The sequence below is a fragment of the Frieseomelitta varia genome, unplaced genomic scaffold (assembly GCF_011392965.1).
Source record: "Frieseomelitta varia isolate USP_RPSP 00005682 unplaced genomic scaffold, Fvar_1.2 scaffold_243, whole genome shotgun sequence".
Lineage (NCBI taxonomy): Eukaryota > Metazoa > Arthropoda > Insecta > Hymenoptera > Apidae > Frieseomelitta > Frieseomelitta varia.
The window spans coordinates 154,668-177,759 of record NW_025109972.1 but is presented as its reverse complement, the minus strand read 5'-3'; the positions used below and the strand labels follow the sequence as shown (position 1 = coordinate 177,759).

Sequence of the window (23,092 nt, the reverse complement as noted above, 5' to 3'; positions counted from 1 at the left end):
ATAGAATAGAGCAACGCTTCCGACAAATTCGAGAAACACCAGGAATGATAGAGAGAGTAACCAGATGAATGACAAGACGCGCGACAAGGCTTGTCTTCAAATGCAAGGTGGTCATTTCGAGCATCTTTTGTAAAAGTAATTAAACCAGAAAATTCATTATATCTCATAAACGAAGACAGATAGGACATATATTTATATGACTTTTTTCTCATTATTTTTAGGCGTACAATCAGCTCCCGAAGTTGGGTCCCACAAGTTACGAAACACCCTGTATTTATAATAGACTTCACTGTTTCAAATTAGAGTATCGTTGCTACGAACGACTGTGTTGCACCAGCGAACAAGTATTACTTGACAAATTGACACGCTGTTGAACGATTGACTTTGACAAGTCTTACAACATCAAAATTGATCAGACTCGCTCTTTCCTCAATTTCAATCGTGCAAGCGCACGATCTAATTCTGAAGAAAATAAATGACTTGGCCACTTGTTCGTTCAATCGAGATTAAGTCCACGAAATAATGATCTGATTGTAGGCAGTGTGTCTCGATGTTCCATTGACATTCATCATTGTCATCGAAAGACACGGCAACACCCTCATCAAGATCCTTTCACAGCCCAACCTCTTCAATTTTTTCGTATTTTTTTCCAAAATCCCGAGTGCATGATGGTTCTTTCATGGAATAATATCCTGTTCTTTCACCGGGGCAGCGAGCTTCATCAGTCGCCCCGAGGCTGTCTATTGATACAGCGTTGTTGTATAGACAATGACACCGGTTCATTAGCAACAACAGATTCCGGGGCGCTTTTGACGAAAGTAACCGCAACCTCTGATTAAACCTTCGACCCACGCTCGTGATAATCTTGATTTACGCTCGGACGTGAGTAGATACAGTGGCTGGCGAAAATACTAAATCATCTTGTCATTGAAGAATTTTACAGATTTACAGATACCGCACGTGCGTTATATAAAATTCGGAAACTTATGATATTATTAATATTAACTTATGATATTATTAATATTATTATTAAAGTTAATATTAATATTAATATTATTATTATATTATTAAAGTTAATATTAATATTAATATTATTATTATATTATTATATTAATATTATTATTAAAGTTAATATTAATATTAATATTATTATTATATTAATATTATTATTAAAGTTGATATTAATATTAATATTATTATTATTATTATATTAATATTAATATTAATATTAATATTATTATTATTATTATATTAATATTAATATTAATATTAATATTATTATTAAAGTTATTATTGTTATTATTAAAGTTATGTAAGGCTCGGAAATTTCATAAACACCGTAATAAAAAAAAAAAAAAAACGATTATTGTGACTCTATTGTAATCTGAACTTGATTCCATTGGTAATCTGAAAATTTACATAGACATTACGAGATATTTAATTAGTACACAGAGTAGGTGACCAAGGGTACAGTAAGTGGACTGTAGATAACAGTTTATATTTTTATAAAGAAATTCGTGCGACTGACCAAATATTAATAAGTACCTTACTTTGGACGTTTTCTTTTTTATTTTTGCATATTATGTGCATTCTATAGAATTTTTCGCACAATATATTTTAAATATTTTTCATCTCTTACTATTACGTACATTGTAGTAACAGTAGCATAAAATATGGCCGTTAGGCATATATGGTCATTATTGTCTAATTAGATATTCAGGTTAAATATATAATATATCATATAATGAATAATTAACTGTTTCAATACTTCTGTAATGCGAGATATATGTACATTTGTGCAAAAATATCTTGCAATTTCTACGTATATGATATATTTGATCGCATTAGAATGTTAAATGCAATATAATACACACGATGTACGTGTCTGCGAAAAGTTCGGATACTTTCATGAGCAACTCGGAACCTCGATTTCGACTCGGATGGTTCGTTTCCTTTTCCCGCAGATTTCCATCCAGCGAGGCTATCGATTATTACGGCGTCCTTCGCGAAGGAACGCCGCACACGTTCAGTATCGACGGATCACCTTGCGTCCGATGCTACTACGTGGTCGCAGCATGTTGCAGTTGGCCATCGCGGATCGTGCAATCAACGATCATTAGGGCAAATCAATAGCCGCGAGACGAGAGTGATGCGACGCCGTTGTCAATTATGATCCAGTTGGATCCTCTTACGTCCAACTAAATTGCCAGGTGTTTCAAGCAAGACACGAAGTTCGTCAATCGGCGACCGATCCAAGCGTGAACCGATTATATTTGTGCACACGCCTAGGCCGAAGCAACTCTGGCCGTGTCGTATGCCCATCACGTTCGATCGAGTCTTGCGCAAAAGCAGCGGTTGTTTCCTAGCGATTGACGGATGAGCCAACCGGTCGTCGTACGTAGTGCCGTTCCATGTTTCCTCGAACCTTTTGCAAATCAAGTCCATTATTCGCTTGTGTCCGGCCGAATGTGTCCGTGGAACGTTCACCAGTTTCGCTTCGAAACTCTCGTGACTTCCCCGTTAACCTCTTGCGCTCGGATCACGTGCCACGCACGTCGAGAATCCTTTGTCCCAAATTGAAAAATATCGATTTTTTTTTTTTTTTTTTTTTTGCATATTCTTAAAGGACACAGTTTCAAAAATAAATCTGTGTAACCTTAAATCGTGAACTCCTCAAATTGCAANATTTTCTCAGTTTTAAGGGGCGTATTATGAGTGTGAAAACTTTTGAAAAATATCGATTTTTTTTTTTTTTTGCATATTCTTAAAGGACACCGTTTCAAAAATAAATCTGTGTAACCTTAAATCGTGAACTCCTCAAATTGCAATATTTTCTCAATTTTAAGGGGCGTATTCTGAGAGTGAAAACTTTTGAAAAATATCGATTTTTTTTTTTTGCATATTCTTAAAGGACACAGTTTCAAAAATAAATCTGTGTAACCTTAAATCGTGAACTCCTGAAATTAACGAAGTTATGGTTGTTTGAAGGACGCGACGACCAGCGTCATTGTTGCTGCAATACTAAACTTTAAAGGCATTTTTCTGGAGACTATGTTTTTTCAGAAAGGTGTCCATCGCATCTCAAAATCTACTTGACCAATTGACTCAAAATTTTAAGTACGCATTTCATACATGTGTGGCTATAGTTCCTACCGGATCCTATCAAAAAATTTCATTTTTTATATTTTTTTTCTAGGCTTCCGAAGTTTAACAGAAACATGCAAAAATCGATAATCAAACTTCAAAGTATCGCCACTTTTTTAATTGCCGACTTTTTTTCTTTTGTTTCGGTACGGTTTGGCTATAGCCAAATTCATACTAATTAAGGAACATTCACGTTTTTTTTATTTCCGACAAGCAGAATGGCCGAAATCGTGGGACGACCTTTTTTTACAAGCGATTATATTTAAGAGTATGCAATGCCACTAATTTAATAACTTTTTTTTGTCCCAAAAAATTTTAAAACGTCGTTGAAACACGTACAAGTAAACCTAGTCAATTTGACTGCAAAAGGTATGAAATAGTTTCTTTGCAAAAAATTCCCTAACAAAGTTAAAAAAAAAAAACACGCATTTACACACTAGAATACCCCCTTAAGTATATTTAACTATAAACCCAGATATGTTTATTATTTACTCTTAATAATTTCTATCCAGTGACATCATACCGACGAGTTCGAGGGAAAACGAAAGCGACGAACGATTGTACACGGTTCGGTCACTCGTTATGGTCCGCGCGAGGGGTTAAACCGCGCTGCGCTTCTCACGGACAACCGAGACCGAGATCTCGCGTCTCCGTGGTGAAAAAAATTTTCTGAAAAACATTTTACGAAACGAAAACTTTCCGTAGATACTCCTCTCTTCTTCAATTTTTTTTTCTTCCGCGATTCGATATCAATTGCGTCCTCGTCCTCGCATTTTTCCTCGTAGTTGAACAGTTTCTTGAAATTGAGAAGACGTGGTAGAATCACAGCCAATGGCATCTACGTTGTACATATCTATTTTCGAAAGATGTTTAATGCCACCTCGTCGACGCTGAACTAAGATTGGAGTACGAACTCTGGGATCGGATAAGATTAAGTGGATAGAATTTAATCAGCTGTTCTGACGCAATTTAGAGGAAACAGATGGAAATAGAAAGTACTCGCCTAATCAATTATCCACAAATGTTCTTTTTTTCATCTCCAACAAAAAGAACAATTACAGACGTTAACGTCAAACGTAATTTGAGCACGTGGGCTGGTTATAAGTTCGTTAGCATAACTGGTCTGACAGTTACGCGCAAAAAACGTTAGAAATTATAATCCAATGAAGATAACAGTTCGTAAATTCTCATATTAGAACGCTGCGTTCTGAATTCCAATGATACTTTGTAAAATATGTATTAGATGTGAAATGTTAATTTTTTACTATTGTGATACGTTGGAGCAATTATAAGTCTCTCCAAAACTCGAATATGTATTTTGTTTTTCATAGTTATTGTTCTAAGGAATTTGTAATTGCTAATACGAGTTATTTCAGTCGTCAGTTTGTCATTGATGATTAATTTTGTGCTCTTGTTGAATCGTCTATAAATCTAAATTTCCAAACGACAGTATTGCTACTTTATACATATTTGTACAAAGGTCTTTAGTCACTGGATAAGAATTATTCTCGTCACCAATTTACCGACAGGAAGAATTAACTTCTAACTTGTGAATAACCGCCTAGGGCAATATTTATATTTTTCATTCAGTTTGTAGTTTGAGCGATGCGCAAACAAGTTTTTGCTTTTACGCTTGTTTCGTTGTTTCTTCTATATTTTATTTTCGATTTGCATTTTATTATCTCACATTTCCGGCAAGTTGGCAGCGTTATCAAAAAGAAAACGTGAGACATAATGAATATTTTTTTCACGAAGGAACTATCTGATTGCAGAATTATTGGCGATTATTAAATGATTATTAAAGGTTAACGCATGTATTAAATATTAATAAATGGAAATACGATAAATTGCGCAAAAGCTGTGATAATTGCACGATTCTGACATTTCTGAGACTTTATTCGCAGATATTGAATACATCGTTCAATAAAAAATGACGATAGATCGATTAACAGATAGATCTGGAAGGAAAGATTCGAAAACACTGTGTGACGGGACAAATACACGTAGCACCATTGTATCGTGAAAGAATGTGTAACATCAACGAATTTCGTTCACAGCTGTTGACTGTTTTTGACATTAGAGTTAAGATATGAAACTTTTATTAGAAGAATTGAAAAGTTCATGAATACATGAGCTCTTATTTCTGCCTCTAAAAATTTATAATTATAGATGTACACAGTTTCGGAATAACGTGTATAAATCTATGTAAAATTTGAAATGATCATTTTGATTATTTTGATAGCTCCGGAGCCAAACAAATTATTTCAATTGTTCATCTGTCTACGTTGTTAGATAATAATTGTTATTCGTCTTCAAAATGTAATTATTGACGAACGAAATTTTTTTTTTATTCCTTGCCGCTGTTTCTGAATTTCTTTCTACCCAGAAAAGAATAGAAATTTACATTTTGTACGTTGATCCGTGTTTCCTCCTATCGTACTTGGAAAATCGTCAATAGATGCAAAAAATTCAACGATAATCTTTATCCAGTATTAAATTACATTGTTCGTATGGTAATTTTCACATGCATGACCAGCTGAATTGCAACCACAGAGTTGCAACTCATGACATTCTTTGTTTGTTATTTCTTTTTAAACCAACAATCGATGGATTAATCGATATTAATCAGTACATCTATATATATATTTACTTATTTTGTTCTCGCCGTTCTCTACTGTAGACTATCTACATTCTTAAGTTAGAATAGAACATTGGAATACAAATATTTGTTTCGTCTATTAGATATACTAACTACTTTGCTCTGGATATTTTATATACTTGTACTTGTAACAATGCAGTTGATGGATGCGAAATAATTTTTACAAAATGATAAGGCAATAACGATAGAAATAATCTAACGAAAAGGAGATCAAAATAAAAGATTTTGTGAATTTTCACTGTTAAATTACCGCGGTCAAATGATCGATTGACATGTGCTATTAAAATTCAAACGCTCGTTCTAAATCCGCGTGTCCTCTACATAATCTTTCTCAACACGCGCGGGAGAATCCATTTCCGATTTAGGCAATTTTTATATTTGCAACTCCATGTACACGTGAATTCAAATGCTCTTGTCACTGATATTTCAAAATAGAAACTGCTAATGTGATCTAGCGCGGCAGAAGAGTATTCAAAACGGTCGAAAAAAAAAAAAAAAAAACAGAAAGATCCGCGTGTAGTTTCGTTGATGCGATTGCTCCATTTTCAACAGCAGTGCGCTCTTGTTCTTCTTTTTCTTCCATCTGTTTCTCCTTCTCGTGCTGGTAACACATGGTGAGAGTTTCATTTTTTCTTTCTTCCTCTTCTTTTTCATTGCGTAAGACAACGAGTTCATAGATCAGTCATACCTTTCATTCGATCACGTTTCGCAGTCGCGACGATTAATCAAACATTGAGCAACACCGTTTTTAACGATATGGCGTAAACGAGAATCAGAGGTAAAGCGAGAATTTTTTCGGGCGATATACATATACGGATACACATATGCGGCGCAAAAGGAAAAAAATATAAGTTGCGTGACTTTGGCGGCGACGCGTAGCAATCCCCGTTGGGACAGGAAGAACTGCGATCGCGGAAGAAAGTAAATAGAAAAATCGGCAGGAAAGAAGAGAAAGGAACAAGTGGGAGAGAGATCGGCGAAGAAGCGAAAACAACTAAAGAAACTGGGAGAAAGATCGACAAAGCAAAGAAAGAAAGAAAAAAAAAAGAAGAACTGACAGAAAAAGCGGCAGAAAAACGGCGAAACTGCGAGAAAGATCGGGAGCACGGTGGAATGGGGAAACGAAATTAGCTACCACGTCAATGTCAGACGTGGTGCGACGACAAAAGGAATAGGCCGTGTGGCATGATGCGGCGCGGAGCGGCGTGACGGAGGAGCATTTCTTCGGAAATCGGCTACTACATCGACTCCATTACCAAGCGTAATCGCGAGCCAGCCTGGCTGAAAGGGATATAAGACTACGACTGCACGGTTGTGCGTTGTCAGACCGTAGAGAATATCGTTCGCGGTCAAACTAAAGGGGAAAGAGAACCTTGGCATCGGTGTTCCTCCTCGCTGAGTGGTGCGTGCGGAAAGGCGAATCGAGAATCTGCCACTTCGATAACAGTTACCTCGGATCCATCGTGCACGTCGGTACCCTGCCTCGCGGCTCCTTCTCCACACCCTGTCGCGGTAGCCCTTTTGCAGATAGAGTCGATTCGATCCTTTGTTTCTTTGTTTCCTCTTTTTTTTTTTTTTTTTTTTTTGTTTTTCCTAAATCCGCTCGTATTCCACTCGAGCAACGACCGCCGGTCTTTGTCTCTCTCTCTCTCTGATCGTAACGACGTACTCGGCAACGAGTACAGGACGTCCTTGGACGAAACGGAACGACCAAAAAGAAGACAGTGAAAGAAAATTGCCAGTGGATCGTGGTTCGTTCAGCAAGATTCTCCCCTGCCGATAACCTGTCGTCGGCGGGATCAAGCACGTTGATTCGACGCACGGCCGTCTCTTCTCGCACAGAACAGGTGAGAGTAACGTCTCTTTTCTTCTTCGTTCGTTTCGCTTTCGTTTGACGCGGCGTTTGTTGCCCACTTCCATCGCGCGATTTTGCTCCACGACGGCACCGATCGATACACGTGACACCGCGCAATCGGAGAATTCTCTGTTACTTTTTACACCGATGAAACTTCACTCGGAATTCTTTTCTTTTTTTTTTTTTTTTTTTTTTTTTTTTAACGCGCGTGGCGAATAAATTTATAAACAACGATTCAGGGTTAACATCTTCAAATGTTAGTTAGTTGAATACAGTTAATGGTTTCAATCGGGTAAAACGTGGGACAGTGATTTAAATATTTCGAACATGTAGTTCATAGTCAAGAAGAACAATTCGATGGGCTTCTCTAACGTGTAAAATGATAAGCTTCTATAGTGTATCGATAACACGTCGAGCATGTGTCTTACGAGACTTCCACAGACTGTTTACAAATTGTCCGCAGACGTCTGGAAAATTGTATGCAGACGCACCTTAAAAGAAACGATTAGACAGTCACACGTTGTGCTTAGTCGTGAATTTTGCAATCGTTGGTGCCACTGGAAATAAAATCATCGAGCAACCATCTTGAAATTCAATTCAATTTCTGAGTCAAGTATACTTTAAAAAGTAGCGAACGGTTCGAGTTAAATTGGTTTTCAAACTTCTCGTAAAGAAGAGAGAAGAAAGGAAGGAAAAGGAATGGAAACGATTACGAACGGAAAGGACATTGCTAATAAAAATGTTGATTTTGATGGCGAAAGTTAATCGAGAAATTATTCTGGACGCGTGTCAACACACGTTTTAACGACACAGATCGGGAATTATGAGTTTGTCAGTTCGATTGAATCGTAAACATATATTTGTCAGGTTAAACGTTGTGACTAGTGATAGCGGATCGGTAATTACATTGCAACGGCGATGGGACATGCTATGTCCACATTTTGCCTACCTGTTTTGCAATATGCTTGAAAATGAAAATTTACGTAGTTCAGTTCGATTTGCCATCCCAAAAATATAAAACTTGATTGAGGAAGTTTGAAAACCAACGTTTCCCCGAGAAAGGAAAAGGAAATCAGCGAATCGCGTAGCGTAATCTCGGTGATTAAAGAAAATTTACTGAATAAAATCTTGATGATTAGACGAAAGCTTACATTAAAAAGGAAAACGAATGTGTTACCTTAGATATATACAAATTTGCTCTTTGTCGTGAAAAAGCAAACGAATTATGACAAGGAGTGGAATTTTATGCATTTATGGGAAATTTGACAGTAGAAAAAAATGTCACCGATAGTAATGAAGGTATGTAGCATGGTAAAGATTCTTTAATCGTATTCACAATAATATTGCATAAAAAATGATTTAGTCGCGATATTTAAGTTCTTCTATTAATCAATCGATTCGTTAATCCATGCCACTGCCACAATGGTCGACAAAACTTGAATAATAGTACAAAATGAGAAATGCGCATTCGTTGCACTTTCGCTGTGATAATAATGTTTCTCGCTGAACCCTGAATAATATGAAAAAAAAAATCAAATATACATAAAGAGGCAATGTTCTGTAGAAATTAAATATTCCGCTGACAATGCGTATGAATATCGCGTGACAGCCAATGTGTGTCAATTCAAATGTTCGCCAATTTGCACAGTCGGGTTAACTTAAATATTCACCAATTTGCTGTGAAGCACGAACGAGTTTCAGACAAAGTGGAAAAGAAAAAAAGAAAAACGCGAGAAGCGAATAATATAAATAACGTCGATGAAAGTAGCTAACGACTAAGAAGACTGTTTGACATGATACGTTTGCAACGCAAGTATGCGGCGGGCTCGTGACAAAAATGTTCTTAGAATCTCCACGCATGAAACGTCTGCCTGTCTCGATAAGAAAACGTGTGGGACAGTGTTTGTCCGCAACAGTAAATATTACTGCTGCGAGGGACATAAAACGGTAAAGAGATTATATAAATAGCGCGATCTATTGGCAATTCTAATTGATGTTTACTGTGTTGCACACTCTTGAATATTTCCACACGCATCTGGCTTGAACTTGGCTAATAGCATCCGAACATTTACGAAAATCACCGAGCAGACAATACAATCGCGTCGGATCTTTATATAATTAAATTGAAGCTTTCGATCGAAGCTCGCCTTTCCACTTTTCTCTCACCTGAGTCGTGAGAAATAACATATTGTTGGTGTGACGCGGCTGATAAATCAACGCCAGTTCCTTTAATGTAAATTAAAAATCGAAATGAATAAATATCATCTTTCGACGTGTTTCCTTTTTCTTTTTTTTTTTTAAATTGTTATTATTACGAGTTATTAGCTTGCGAATTTCCATGCATTTATGGGAAATTGGAAGTGGCGGAGAAAGAATATTTCATACAAACATGCGACAGTGGAATAAAATATCTTGAAATATAAATAAAGTATCTTATAATATTATACAAAGTATCTTAAAATATAAATGAAGCATCTTATAATATCCATGCATTTATGGGAAATTGGAAGTGGCGGAGAAAGAATATTTCATACAAAACATGCGACAGTGGAATAAAGTATCTTGAAATATAAATAAAGTATCTTATAATATCCATGCATTTATGGGAAATTGGAAGTGGCGGAGAAAGAATATTTCATACAAACATGCGACAGTGGAATAAAGTATCTTGAAATATAAATAAAGTATCTTATAATATTATATAAAGTATCTTAAAATATAAATGAAGCATCTTATAATATCCATGCATTTATGGGAAATTGGAAGTGGCGGAGAAAGAATATTTCATACAAAACATGCGACAATGGAATAAAGTATCTTAAAATCGAATATCTGCTATGATGCACAGTGGATAAAGCAAATTCGTCTATTTTACTTTTTATTATTTTTCTGGCCACATTCATAAAATGCATCGGAATCGTGCAGTCTAATTGTAGATTCGATACGACGTCATACTCATTGCTGTTGCGATCGGTGAATTATAGTCGCTGCAAGTAAAGTAGTTACACCTCATCATATTTATTGCAGCATTTACGTAATAATTGATTGGGTCCATGTGTATTAATGAAATGTAATTTAATGAACTGTAGAATCTGATAAGATTTCTTCATTGGAAAATGAAGGTGTACAAACGCTCTGGATAATTTGTAGCCATTGTGTTTCGATTATGTATTACGTTGTTAGTCTGTATTCATATATAAATGACACGTCTAACGATATCTTTGTTCTGTTTCTGCCCCAGAAAGATCTAATCTCAATCTTTTGCAATTTGTCTTATTTGTCAATGACACGACCGCGCAACCCACGACTAGAATGCGGATTTTTATGCGGATTATTATATTTGTGGGAGATCGTAAAATGTACGTAGTAGGCAAAAATACACAAATCAATTCAAAGTGTAGTATAATAACAAGAAAAATAATTTCAAAGTACAGCGTAGCGTGGTGATAAGTCAACGAAACAATCCAATCTGCTTTTTCTGATTTCGTTCGTTCTTTCATAATGGTATCTACAAAAATACGAATTTACACAAAATTTCGAGATCTACTGATAATTTTTAAATTTTAAAACTATTTCCTGCCGCGATATAATAATCTGACATATCGATAGAAGGTCGACGATGTGTCACCGATAATTATAATTACTGTTATTTCTTACTCTTCATTGTCATTTATTTTCAATACATTCGTCATGCATTCTCCGCCAATTTTTTTCTATATTAATGGGAATTCACACCTTACGAAACAAAGTAATAATAGAAAATTCGTAGTACAATGCGCATTTACAATTCGTATACGTTCGTATGGAATATTGTTACGTCCATCAAGCATGCGCGAGAACTTGAAAGTATCAGGCTGTATTCTGGACCGGAACAGATGCCTAAAACAGGATTTCTCGGGATTTCCAAGAGAGTCGGGATTCCCCCATCCGACCATTTCGTTCCCTATACCCTTTTACTTGCCATGCATGCATGTAATAAATATCTTTTAACTTTCGCGAACCATTTGCAGTGGTTGATAAAAGAAAATTTACGACAGGGATACTGTTAAATATTATATTCTTTATCACAGTTGATATAAAATCGACAAATACAATTCTGTAGTCTGAATGGAAACTATGACATATTTTTTTTCTGCATTTTTCTTAAAATTCCTTTTGTTTAAATTACTCAATTTTTTGTATAAAAACGGTTTCGAATTTTGTATAAAAACGCATGAAAGTCCGATGATCAAACGACGGCTGCCTGTTAATTTGCCGAGGGCAAATCAAGGCCACGAAACTCTCCAACACCGCTTGCAATCGATTTTCAAACCAACAGATACTAAAGAAGCGTAACTTATAATTCGTTAGACGAGCGATTATTAGCGCGCATCTTTTGTTTAATGAACATTTTCTTTAATATTGAAATGCCGAAGCATCGACGATAATATCGCACGTAGAAAGGCAGTCATTTTGCTACAAGTTGTACAGTATTTCGAAAGGTTGGCGAGAAAGAAATACGCGTGTGTAGGTTGTGTCGTGGAGTATTTTAAAATATCAATGACCGCATTATCGATACTCGAACTCGGAAAATGCGTGAGAGACCCCACGTCGCTTTTCGTTGGCCAAGTTGAAGTTTCAAACACTCATAAACGTCATGGAATCACAGTCACGGCGCAGGAATGCAACAAAGTTGTTGCGAGAAAGAAATAACGAACGAAACCTACAATCCTGCCTAGAAGTTCGTTGCCAGAATATGAAGTCCAGGAAACAAAAACATTGTAATTGCAATAAAACAGTTTTAATTGCAATTTCAATGCTTTAAAATGATAACATCGTAAGTGAATTTAATTGTTCAATCTTCCTGGATGTTTCGCAATTTTCCGAAATGCTCAGAAATTAACATTATATATTATTATTATTGCGTTATTCAGATTCGTAGCAATTTTTCCAGCTTAGATTAAAAAGAAGTGAACATGTTGTCCACGAAAGTATTGAAAATATTTGTTCAATAGTAATAAATTATACTTTAACTGTATATTTAATATGTGTAATATTATATATGTATTTAATATATATCACATTTATAGAGTATAATTATATAGAGTATAATTAGAGAATTATTATATATAATTATATAGAGTATAATTAGAGAATTTAAATAGAGTATAATATATATTACATATATATATATATATTTTATATATTCAATTATTTTATAATTTTACATATTTATTATACTTATCATATTATACTAAATATTATATATATATATAATACATGTAATATTATTATATACTATATATTATTATTGTACTAAATATTATATATATAATGCACATAATATTATTATATACTATATATTATTAGTGTGCTAAATATTATATATATATAATACACGTATATTATTATATACTATTATATACTATATATTATTATAGTGCTAAATATTATATATATATAATACATGTAATATTATTATATACTATATATTATTATTGTACTAAATATTATATATATAATACACGTAATATTATTATATACTATATATTATTATTGTGCTAAATATCATATATATTATATATATATAAAATATTTATTATGTTATTATATTATATTATATATATAATGTTTATTATGTTATTATATTATATTATATATATAATGTTTATTATGTTATTATATTATATTATATATATAACATTATCTCTTTGAATTATATATATAACATTGTCTCTGAACAACAATTGTCTCTTTGAATCTGTAAAACACGTTCCAAAGTTTTAAGCAAGAGTGTACAGATCATCTACATAGGCACACACACGTATATATAATAACAACATCAAACTCGTTGATCGTGGCAAAAATTCAATGTTTCGTTCAAGCATATTATTTCATCAAACACCGATTTCGCAACCTTGTATTCGATTCCTCTTTTTCTCGGCGTCCACCCTGAAACAACGCTTAATCAAGCGTCAAGGCAGTTTAATCTGTAGGCAATTATGACGGAATGGTTGCTGAGGTTTGCTCGCTAATGGCACAGCCAATGTTGTAATTGTATTTCGTTTTGCTCGCGTTTTGTGCCCCGCGTGGAATTTGGCTGGTGCAACCGGCTTAAATACAGTTTCCCTCCTACGTCGACGTATCCAAGGGTCAACGTGGGGATTTTGCTCGGGGAAGATCAAGCCCGTGGAATTCAGTAGTGGCTTGAACCTTGACCCGACTCCGTTCCCTTTTCTCTCGCGCGTATTGACGTATCCCTGGCTTCGATCAACTTCAACTTCCACCGACGGTGGTTCGCGGCAAGTTGCGCCGTGGGATTTTCAACTAGCCGGGCAGCAACCAGTTTCGATCTCGATCGTTGCACCATAACTCGTCCATAATGAAAACACGCAACCGTTTAGCCGGAGAGAGAGAGAGAGAAAAAGAAAAACGCCGAAGGATAACGCCTGAACAACATGGGACAAATAATTCGAAGGAACGCGCGTTCGTCGTATTTCATTTAATGACACCGCAGCCACGATCGCGAAACGCTTGTTTTTCTCTTTGAGATTCCGACTCGTGTTTCCACTCATCGATCTTTTGCCAACGCGTCACCTAGACGGCGGATGTTTATGCAATATTTTGTATTTTTACGAAGATAATTAATCTGAACGAAACGGACGTGGAGAATTATTCCCCCTCGTTAGACATTAGGGTGGGGAAACATTCCTCTGAGTATGTCTTGGAACACGTCACGTTTGCATATTTTTATGGTTTTTTGTTTTTCTTCTTTTTTTTTTTTTTCTTTTGCGCGCGCGCGCGCTACGTGCATTGCATATGTTCCAAAAGCTGCAGTCTATATACAAGTGGTGTCTCGCGACGTCATAGACAAAGAGCGACTTTACACACGAAAAGAAATGAAGGAAGGAATAAAATCAAGGCTTCGTGTTTGGAAGGTGATTCGTGTTATGACAATTAAACTATGAAAATCTGTCGAATGTATAAAATACAATTCTTCTTCGTTAGAAGATTATAAGAAGATATATATAAAATACAATTCTTTTCCTCTACGTTTAAAAGAAAAAAGAAGAATGAAATACAAATGTTATATATATATATATATATATATATATATATATATATATATATATATATAAAACATAATAAAATAATAAATATTACATATATAATATATATAATATTTAGTACAATAATAATGTATAGTATATAATAATATTACATGTATAATACATATATAATATAATAAAATAATAAATATTACATATACAATATATATAATATTTAGCACAAAAATAATATATAGTATATAATAATATTACATATATAATATATATATGTATACTTGTCATATTATACTAAATATTATAAATATTTATATAAAATATTATATATATATATATATAATAGTTTATTAAAACTAAATTTTATTTAGTATAATATGACAAGTATAATAAAATTATAAAATAATTGAATATATAAAATATATATGTGTGTAATACATATTGTACCTTATTTATAAATTCCCTAATTATACTCTATGCAATTATATATAATTATTCTCTTTAATATAATAATTTCATTCTCTCCAATATAATTATTCTCTATTATACTCTATTGAATCTGAATATTTCTCAACTGAGCTTATCCAAATTTATCCATTTTCTTGCGAGAACGAGGCCTTAAAAGAGAAAGTTACTTTTCCCCCGTCCCTGTATTCATCCCTGTCCAATCTAAAATTAATTCGAATTCGAGTAACACTTGATAAGTACATATCTCTCGAGCAGAATCGAAAATAGGAAGAACGAAGAACTTCCTGATTGCAAGTCGAAATGTTGAGTAATCCGAGGATTTGTCAGAGAGAAAAAGAGAGAGAGAGATTAAAAAAAAAAAAGAGAGAAGAGATCGAAAACTTGATGTAGGAGAATCCCAAACAGACTGTGTACTCGAGGTCATTGCACTCAAGCCAAGAGACTGTTAGACCCATATACGAAGGTAACGAAAGTGGACAGGCAACTGCCGACGATCCGACGCACTGAAATTGAGCTAAAGGGGCAAACAGGAGAAACAGCGCGCATTAACGATCCCGTTCACCTTGGCTCACGACTAGTAGTCACCAACGAGGTTTCTGCCCCCTTTCGAGCCTGCTCCACGCTCCATCAAGCCACGGAATCTAACTGCATCCCTCGTCCCTCGGCCACGATCTTTTATTCCGCGAGTAACCTGTCCCCATTGTCCTCTTCCTCTCCTTAATCACTGCCCAGAGCGGTTTCTTTGTTCATCCGCGATGACGAGGCGCCGTTTCAGCTCGCTTTTGATTACGAATTTCGATCGTTCCCGCGTGCATCGTCGTTCGAATGGCGACCAGTGAATCCTCTTATCGCTGATCGAGATATATTACGAGGTTAATCGTATGCCTACCTCTTGGCCTCACGCTAGTTCAAACAGCCGCGTCCGACTCGAGACCTTAGACAGGAAAGTCGGTTTCTCTTTTTTTTTTCTTTCTTTCTTTCTTTCTTTCTTTCTTTCTTTCTTTCTTTCTTCTGTCTTTTCACTGACATTGGGAGTTGAACCGCATCTGGGGAATTGATTAGAATATAATAGTGTCGAGTTCGCTCATTCGGGCATGCACGTGGATTCCAAAGTTCGGAACAAAGATGGTTAAAATCGAAACATTCGTGAGGTATACTGGAGATTGTAATCTCGCGTGAGTTTGTGCATGATTACCGTACGTTATTGTAAATGAAACTTAATTTTACACTTTAATCGATCGTAATTGCACGTATGTGTATTTACTTCGTAAATTTTCCACTCCAGTTTATTTACGTTTCGCAGTCGGCAAACGTTACTTTTTACTAATCAAAGTCAATTATTAAGTCACAATTAATATCCGTGGTTAATGTTAATTGAAGTTATAGCCTATAAAAATCAAGCATCTAAAGCGAAAGAAATAATAAAATGTAACTCGTTGGTTTATCAGTCGCGTAAAATGAAACATCAAGTTATACAAACGTTTACGTGGAAATTAAAAATTACATTGTGTTAGATATTTGTGTCATTTGGTAAATGAATCAATGCCTGTACAATGTCTGAAATACTTGTTTTTTTTTTTTTTTTTTTCTTTAATTTTTGAATGAAATTTCGATTTTCGAGACATAGAGTTTAGGTTAGAAAAAGCGCTACACTACTTTTGGTCGCTTCGCATTATTATTTATTCGTTCAGTTTTGCAATTTTTAAAATTTCCAACACGAAGTGCATGAAGATCCGCGATACAATCATTGAAATATTTGAATTTTATGCGATTGATAAGCCGAGATGGTCGGTTGATTTTTAATTAAATTAGAGAACGTATTCTTTCTTGGATGAAACCTGGATTCGTCTTTCAACTGGGACATCTTTCAGCTGAGTCGGTCGAGAAATAAGAAAAAGGGGCAATTGAAATTTCAAAATAGTAAATCTGGAATAAACGAGTCAATCGCAGCTCGTCTCATCTCGCGACGTCATCGTTTTACGTTGGAACAATTACACGAAATAATTACACTCGTGTCTACCGACCGAAAAAATTATCAGCGTGACATTACTTGTTATACTTGTAGATCAGCTGCAGTCTGCTGATGATAGTTCGAGAATAATTAGAACAAGGTAAACCAATTTCGACAGCATGTTCGCGTGCATTGACGCAAGGACGTGCTTTCGTTTCGCTATATTTTTCGCTGTTGCACGTGACTAACCCTGTCAGTACTTACTGGCAATCTTTCTACTCGTAGAAATATCATTTTAAAATTACAAAATCTCGCATTACTCTCTTGCAGCGAAAGTACTTTCTACTGTGAACGTTTCGTCTTGTAAAACTCATTGCTGGACGGCGAATCTCTGTGCAGTTGCAGATTTTAAGATTTTGGAAAGAAAAAAATTGCACCGAATTTATTATGTCGAAATACGAAGGAATACACAGAACATCTAAGATACAATGCTGTCTAAAACGACTCTATTTTCTTAATTATAGTGTCAGAAACAGGAATCCGCGATCTAGTCACCATGACAAGTTGAAACGTATTTATAATATAATATATTATAAAACTGCGGATTCCGTATCGAGATATTCGAACACTTTTCCTAGTTATCGCCACCTCTGACGAAACGTCACTATTAAATAAGTTCGATAGACTGTAAATCTGTATGCAATTTATATTTTTTCGTCACACACTGTCGCTCGTAACTACGCAGACTAATTATTTCTTGTCTTGGCCGTTTAGACATTCAGAGCATTCGCGTTTCTTGCTTGTAAAATTACCCTGGGTCATTTTAATAGAATCAAAAGATTGACGAGTAAATAGCTTGATAAATAGCTTGATAGAGTTCTTCGAATTAAATTGCTTTCGTACCTTTTTTTCCTCGATCGACTCTCCGAGAGCCTCTCCACTTTAAACGCCCGAAGCGATTCTAACTAATCATCTTGACGCTATTCATTTGCATTTCCCATTCTCTTGCGTTCGTCTTCCAACGCTCGATGTACAAAGAAGTTTGAAAATCCGTAGCCGCGCGAGCGAACGATTTCGAAATCGCCGTGTATTCTCGATCATTGACCGTTATCATTAATTTCTCGCATTCCCAAGATCTCTCGCCGGCATTTAATTCGAATTGAACCAGGCAACATTCGATGAATTGGCTCAGCTTCGATCGCCGTTAAGGCAATTATTCACCAACAACACGGAATTCCTATGAATCACTTTAACCAGGTTTAGTAAGTTACGCCGCGTGTATAGCAGTCCGCGTGATTTATCCCCCAATTTCACAACGCAAGGATAACCGGATCAATCAAGACGTATGTGTGTGTCTTTTTCTTTCAGGTGTTGTCAGGAATCAGGCAACAATGTCGGGCATCGTCGAGTGGTACAAAGATCTCATGTACAACAAAGCCCGTAAGGAAACCCATGAACCTACTCTCAGTTGTATCACTGAAGCGTGAATATCTTTACGAAAGTAGAGATTTCCAATGAGCGTCGGACAATGCGACTTCTTTTTTTTTTTTTTTTTTTTTTGGCTGTTAACCTCTTGCGCTGAAATGTGGCAAAATTGCAATATTTCCACAGTTTTAACTATGTTCAAGCACAAGGCGAACAAATAGCAGGCAAAATAAGGCAAAACAAATAATAAATTTATTAATTTTCGATTGTTTCGTTTCCAGACGAATTATTGTGTATGTACGGGTCTGGTCACTCGTTATGGTCCGCAATCAGTTGCCCAGCGCGAGTGGTTAAAAAGCTCGTTTTCGAATACCCTCCCCCTCCCGGCAGAAAGTTCTCGACAGAACGCAAGTGCTCGAAATCTTTCTCGAATTGAAAGTGAGTAGTATTCGATACTTCGATAATTACGATGTTTCAATTACTTGCGTTTGATCGACAGACTTCCTGCCGCGGCCGTGTACTCGTTTCGAAACCTGAGCGATGAAACACAACACTTGGCGCAATAAAAAAAAAAAACTCTCTGTCAATTAACATGCACTGACAATTGCGCGTTTCGCAAAATTGCAAAATTTTGTCATCTACGACAGACAATACGACTGAATGTGAAACCTCTGTAACCTAACCTTTGTTTAGTATACGCACGAATAATCTTATATATCAGTGACAGATTAATTGGTCCACTCGTTTCCCGAGATTCAAGGCGGATGACAATATTAAAATATATTGTATGAGACTAACTCAGTATTGAGATGAATTCAGTATTAAAGTTCTCAGTTTGGAGATGAATTCAGTATTAAAGTTCTCAGTGATTCTGAGTGTGCAAGAGGTTAAAAAATGAAACGAGTACGCGAGTCTAACGCTCACGGGAAACACTCCGCTTGAAGTGACACGAGATTTCCAACACCTCTGATTGAAACTGTTTCAGATCCACTGACAAAAGAATGGTTTCTAATATCAGGACCGGGCCCCCTGGCGATGATCATCGCCAGTTATGTATACTTTTGTCTATTCGCCGGGCCGAGGTACATGAAGGATAAGAAGCCGTACGAGCTGAGAACCACCTTGATAGTGTATAATTTCATACAAGTGCTATTTAGTATATACCTGTTTTACGAGGGACTGATGAGCGGATGGTTGCACGATTACGATTACCGTTGCCAGCCAGTCGACTATTCGGAAAATCCGCAAACTCTAAGGGTATCTTTTCACCATAATTCGCTAAGCTAAGGTGGAAATTTGCTAGCGTCGCGCCCTAGTGGTCACACAGTTCGATAAAATGAAAGAAGAAAGGAAATAAATCAGTAACTTTCAGGCGATCGTTGTAAAGAGAAAATTGCAATCTTCAAAGTCGTGGCGGATTCGGCAGTGAAAAGCAAATGTTTTCAATGTTTTCTAGAGACTTTGGAATTTTTGTTCATCAATTTTCGAATGTACTTGCCGGCTTTTGCCAAAAGAAACCGAACCTGGGACTGTCCAAGTAAAGATCAACTGATCAATCCTTATATATCGATTTATCTTTTTTTTTCTCTCTCTTCCTAGAAGTTCAACTCACTATCGACAATTAGAATTTTCCGAGACGCCGATCGAATATCGTGGATTAACGCTGACGAAACTCTCACTTGCAGATGGCCAAAGCCGTACACTTCTACTTCATGTGCAAGCTGATAGAGATGCTGGACACGGTGTTCTTCGTCCTTCGGAAGAAGGACCGTCAAATCTCGGCGCTTCACGTCTATCATCACGCTATAATGCCGTTTTGCGCTTGGGTCGGGATCAGATTCGTGCCGAACGGCCATGGGACGTTCCTGGGCGTGATCAATGCCTTTATTCACATAATTATGTACGCGTATTACATGCTGACCTCGATTGGCCCGCACATGAACAAATACCTCTGGTGGAAGAAGTACATAACGATACTGCAGCTGGTCCAATTCGTCCTGGTCTTCGTCCACACCGCTCAACTCTTCTTCAATGGATGCAACTTCCCGAAATCGTTGGCGTTCCTCCTCCTGGTGAACGCACTGTTGTTCATCTACATGTTCGGCTCGTTCTACGTGGAGAATTACATCAAGCAGGACAGAAATAAGAGGAAGACGGACCCTGCGGCGGACAAAACGGAATGAGCCCGGCGCAATCGTCGGCGTAATTCGTTTTCTCGCTCATTAGATAGACTTTCGTTACGAAGGAGCAAATTCCACGTCCGTTAGGCATACAGTTCTCTAGCGTTTAACCCCTTGATTGCGGCGCACTCTGACGAAAGCACGCCTGACAAGGGCTGCGTGCGCAGCACACCGATATTTGCATAAAAATCGTTGTAGAACGAGGGACTGATAAGGGATCGATCGTTGGCTTCACGTTGAAACGCGATGAAGTAATGAAAAATTGTGCGCACGATACGTGATAACGTGTATGTATCGGGTTATAGATAGACGGCGGTGTCGCATGCGAATTTATACTTTCTGTGAAAATGATTAAAACGGCTGAACCTGGGCAGAGGTTTGTTTTACCAATTGAACATTGTAACAATTGTTGTGCAAACTTTTGACGTTTGACACCGTGTCGTTTGTTATGGGTATTTTTACATATCGCTATTCACATAAATTATTTACATAATAAATGTATTTATATAAATTTAAAAAAAAAAAAAAAAACCCGCACGCTAATTGTGACGTACGATACATGGTACGAAGTTAGGTTCCAATCTTTGCGCTGGTATCTTCTTTCTTTATTGCGTGAATCGTGATATATAAATATGGTTGTTTCTGCAGAAGATGGTGTATATCGATGCTAAGAGGATCGGCGACGCTATTTGCGATTTTTAGCAGAATTTATTGATCTCTGAAAACCGATTGTTGTAGTGTTAGCAGACGTGCGAGATAATTTGTCAGTAAACTGCAAGGCGCTATGTGTACACAGTCAAAGGGTTAATATTTTGGATATTTATTGCCGGTCGATCGATTTCGTTTATTCGACAATGTGAAACGATCTTCCACGAAGCTAGGAAACAGCATATTTCCGACGTTTCGCTAAATTATTTTGCAACGGCGACATATTTATCGTACGCAAGCTCAAATCGTCCTTAAATCGTTTTCCTTTCCTTCTTCCTTCTTTCTCTTATCAAAACAATGTACGAAAACAATGTCCATTCTATTTTACATTGTACATTGACCGCGTATATTTATGTACGAAACTTATATATACAATACGCTCTCGCCAAAAACATTTAGAGCACGCTAACATTTCAAAAGAGACAGATAGTAACTTTTTCCTATTAAATAAATACTTTACGTACAATGTCAACTTTTGAAATTTTAACTAGTTATACATAAAGATGAAAATTATTAACTTATAATTTCTTGTTCAACTCAAAACATTTGACATTTTATTATTCGTCTAAAAAGTAAAAAGATGCTGTACAATTTCAAGCAGGGGTATATGTACATGTACATGATACATGCAACACTTTTTAGGTTCAAATCTAATAAAAGCTGTACAAGCGGCTCCCTGTTTCCATTTTTATATTAAATTCGATTGTCTCTACCTCGTTTAAAAATGGTGCATGCTCATATAATGTAATTCAGGTCCTAGAGAGAACTTTTTTACAGCCACGTTAAGAAACAAGATGCACACTTTCAAGAATTGAAATCTGGTACCTGAAAATCGTGCCACAGAACGAAACGGAAACGAAATGCGTCGGAAAACATAATAAGAAACACGAAATTAGTTTCAACTAGTAACGTTCAATCGATAATGTCCATAATGAAAGAATTGTACGATCAAGGGCATTGAAAATCGATTTGGTTCTTTAATTAATCTTGTCCGGATTTCGACACAGACGAGATATATGAATAGACAAAACGTTTGATGTATTTTTTTTTTTATCTTACCATTTCCAGATCTTAAGAACCCCTTTACCATTTTCACGTCACATCCTGACGTACCGATTCAGCCAAGTTTTGCACTGCAGCGCTACCAGCGATGAGAATTGAAATTAAAAAATATGGACAGTATTGCCACATCTGCCTCGAGAATTATTTACTGAATCGTCTGTGCCTATGTCATACACTATTGCTGTGTCTCCTCGTCTGACACGCGACACATATTTCTATATTTGTCGCAGACTAGTGCAACCCTGGATACTGTTGCAATACTTGGATCTATGTTTTTTGAAAAGATGTAGTTCCTGTAGAAGGAGTTCCCGTGGCTTCCTTATTGCAAGCGAGGACAGTAGAGCACCGTGGGTGTTTTGGTCGATAAGAATCCGACACTTCCTGCGCCTCTTCTCTCAGAAGAGCTAGGAGTCTTGTGTAAGATTTCCTCCAAGAACAAAGAAAAAAAAAAAAAAAGAAAAAGGATAAGGTCAAGGTAGGACTATAAATGATAGAAGGTAGAGCGTGTGCCTTCTCAGAGTCGCCACCAGACACTTACTAGCTAGGTTCAAACGCTCGGTTTGCTAGGAATCTCTAGGATAAGCATGGACGGTCCAC

General features: G+C 36.2%; 1 protein-coding gene across 3 annotated transcripts in view; it reads left to right on the top strand.

The window, feature by feature from the left end:
- LOC122528010 (elongation of very long chain fatty acids protein-like) overlaps positions 1 to 22,101 on the top strand; it is a 28,687-nt gene extending 6,586 nt beyond the window's left edge. Inside the window, exons 1-5 of one of the 3 annotated variants that reach the window (XM_043652668.1) lie at positions 6,943 to 7,652; positions 9,561 to 9,567; positions 18,489 to 18,560; positions 19,531 to 19,802; positions 20,231 to 22,101. In XM_043652668.1, coding sequence (XP_043508603.1) covers positions 18,512 to 18,560; positions 19,531 to 19,802; positions 20,231 to 20,728 — 819 coding nt within the window. In that variant the 5' untranslated portion in view covers positions 6,943 to 7,652; positions 9,561 to 9,567; positions 18,489 to 18,511 and the 3' untranslated portion in view covers positions 20,729 to 22,101. Of the gene's footprint in view, positions 1 to 6,942; positions 7,653 to 9,560; positions 9,568 to 18,488; positions 18,561 to 19,530; positions 19,803 to 20,230 lie in introns of those variants that run through there. The other 2 variants (XM_043652669.1, XM_043652670.1) reach the window with 2 other exon arrangements.
- Positions 22,102 to 23,092: the final 991 nt, after the last annotated feature.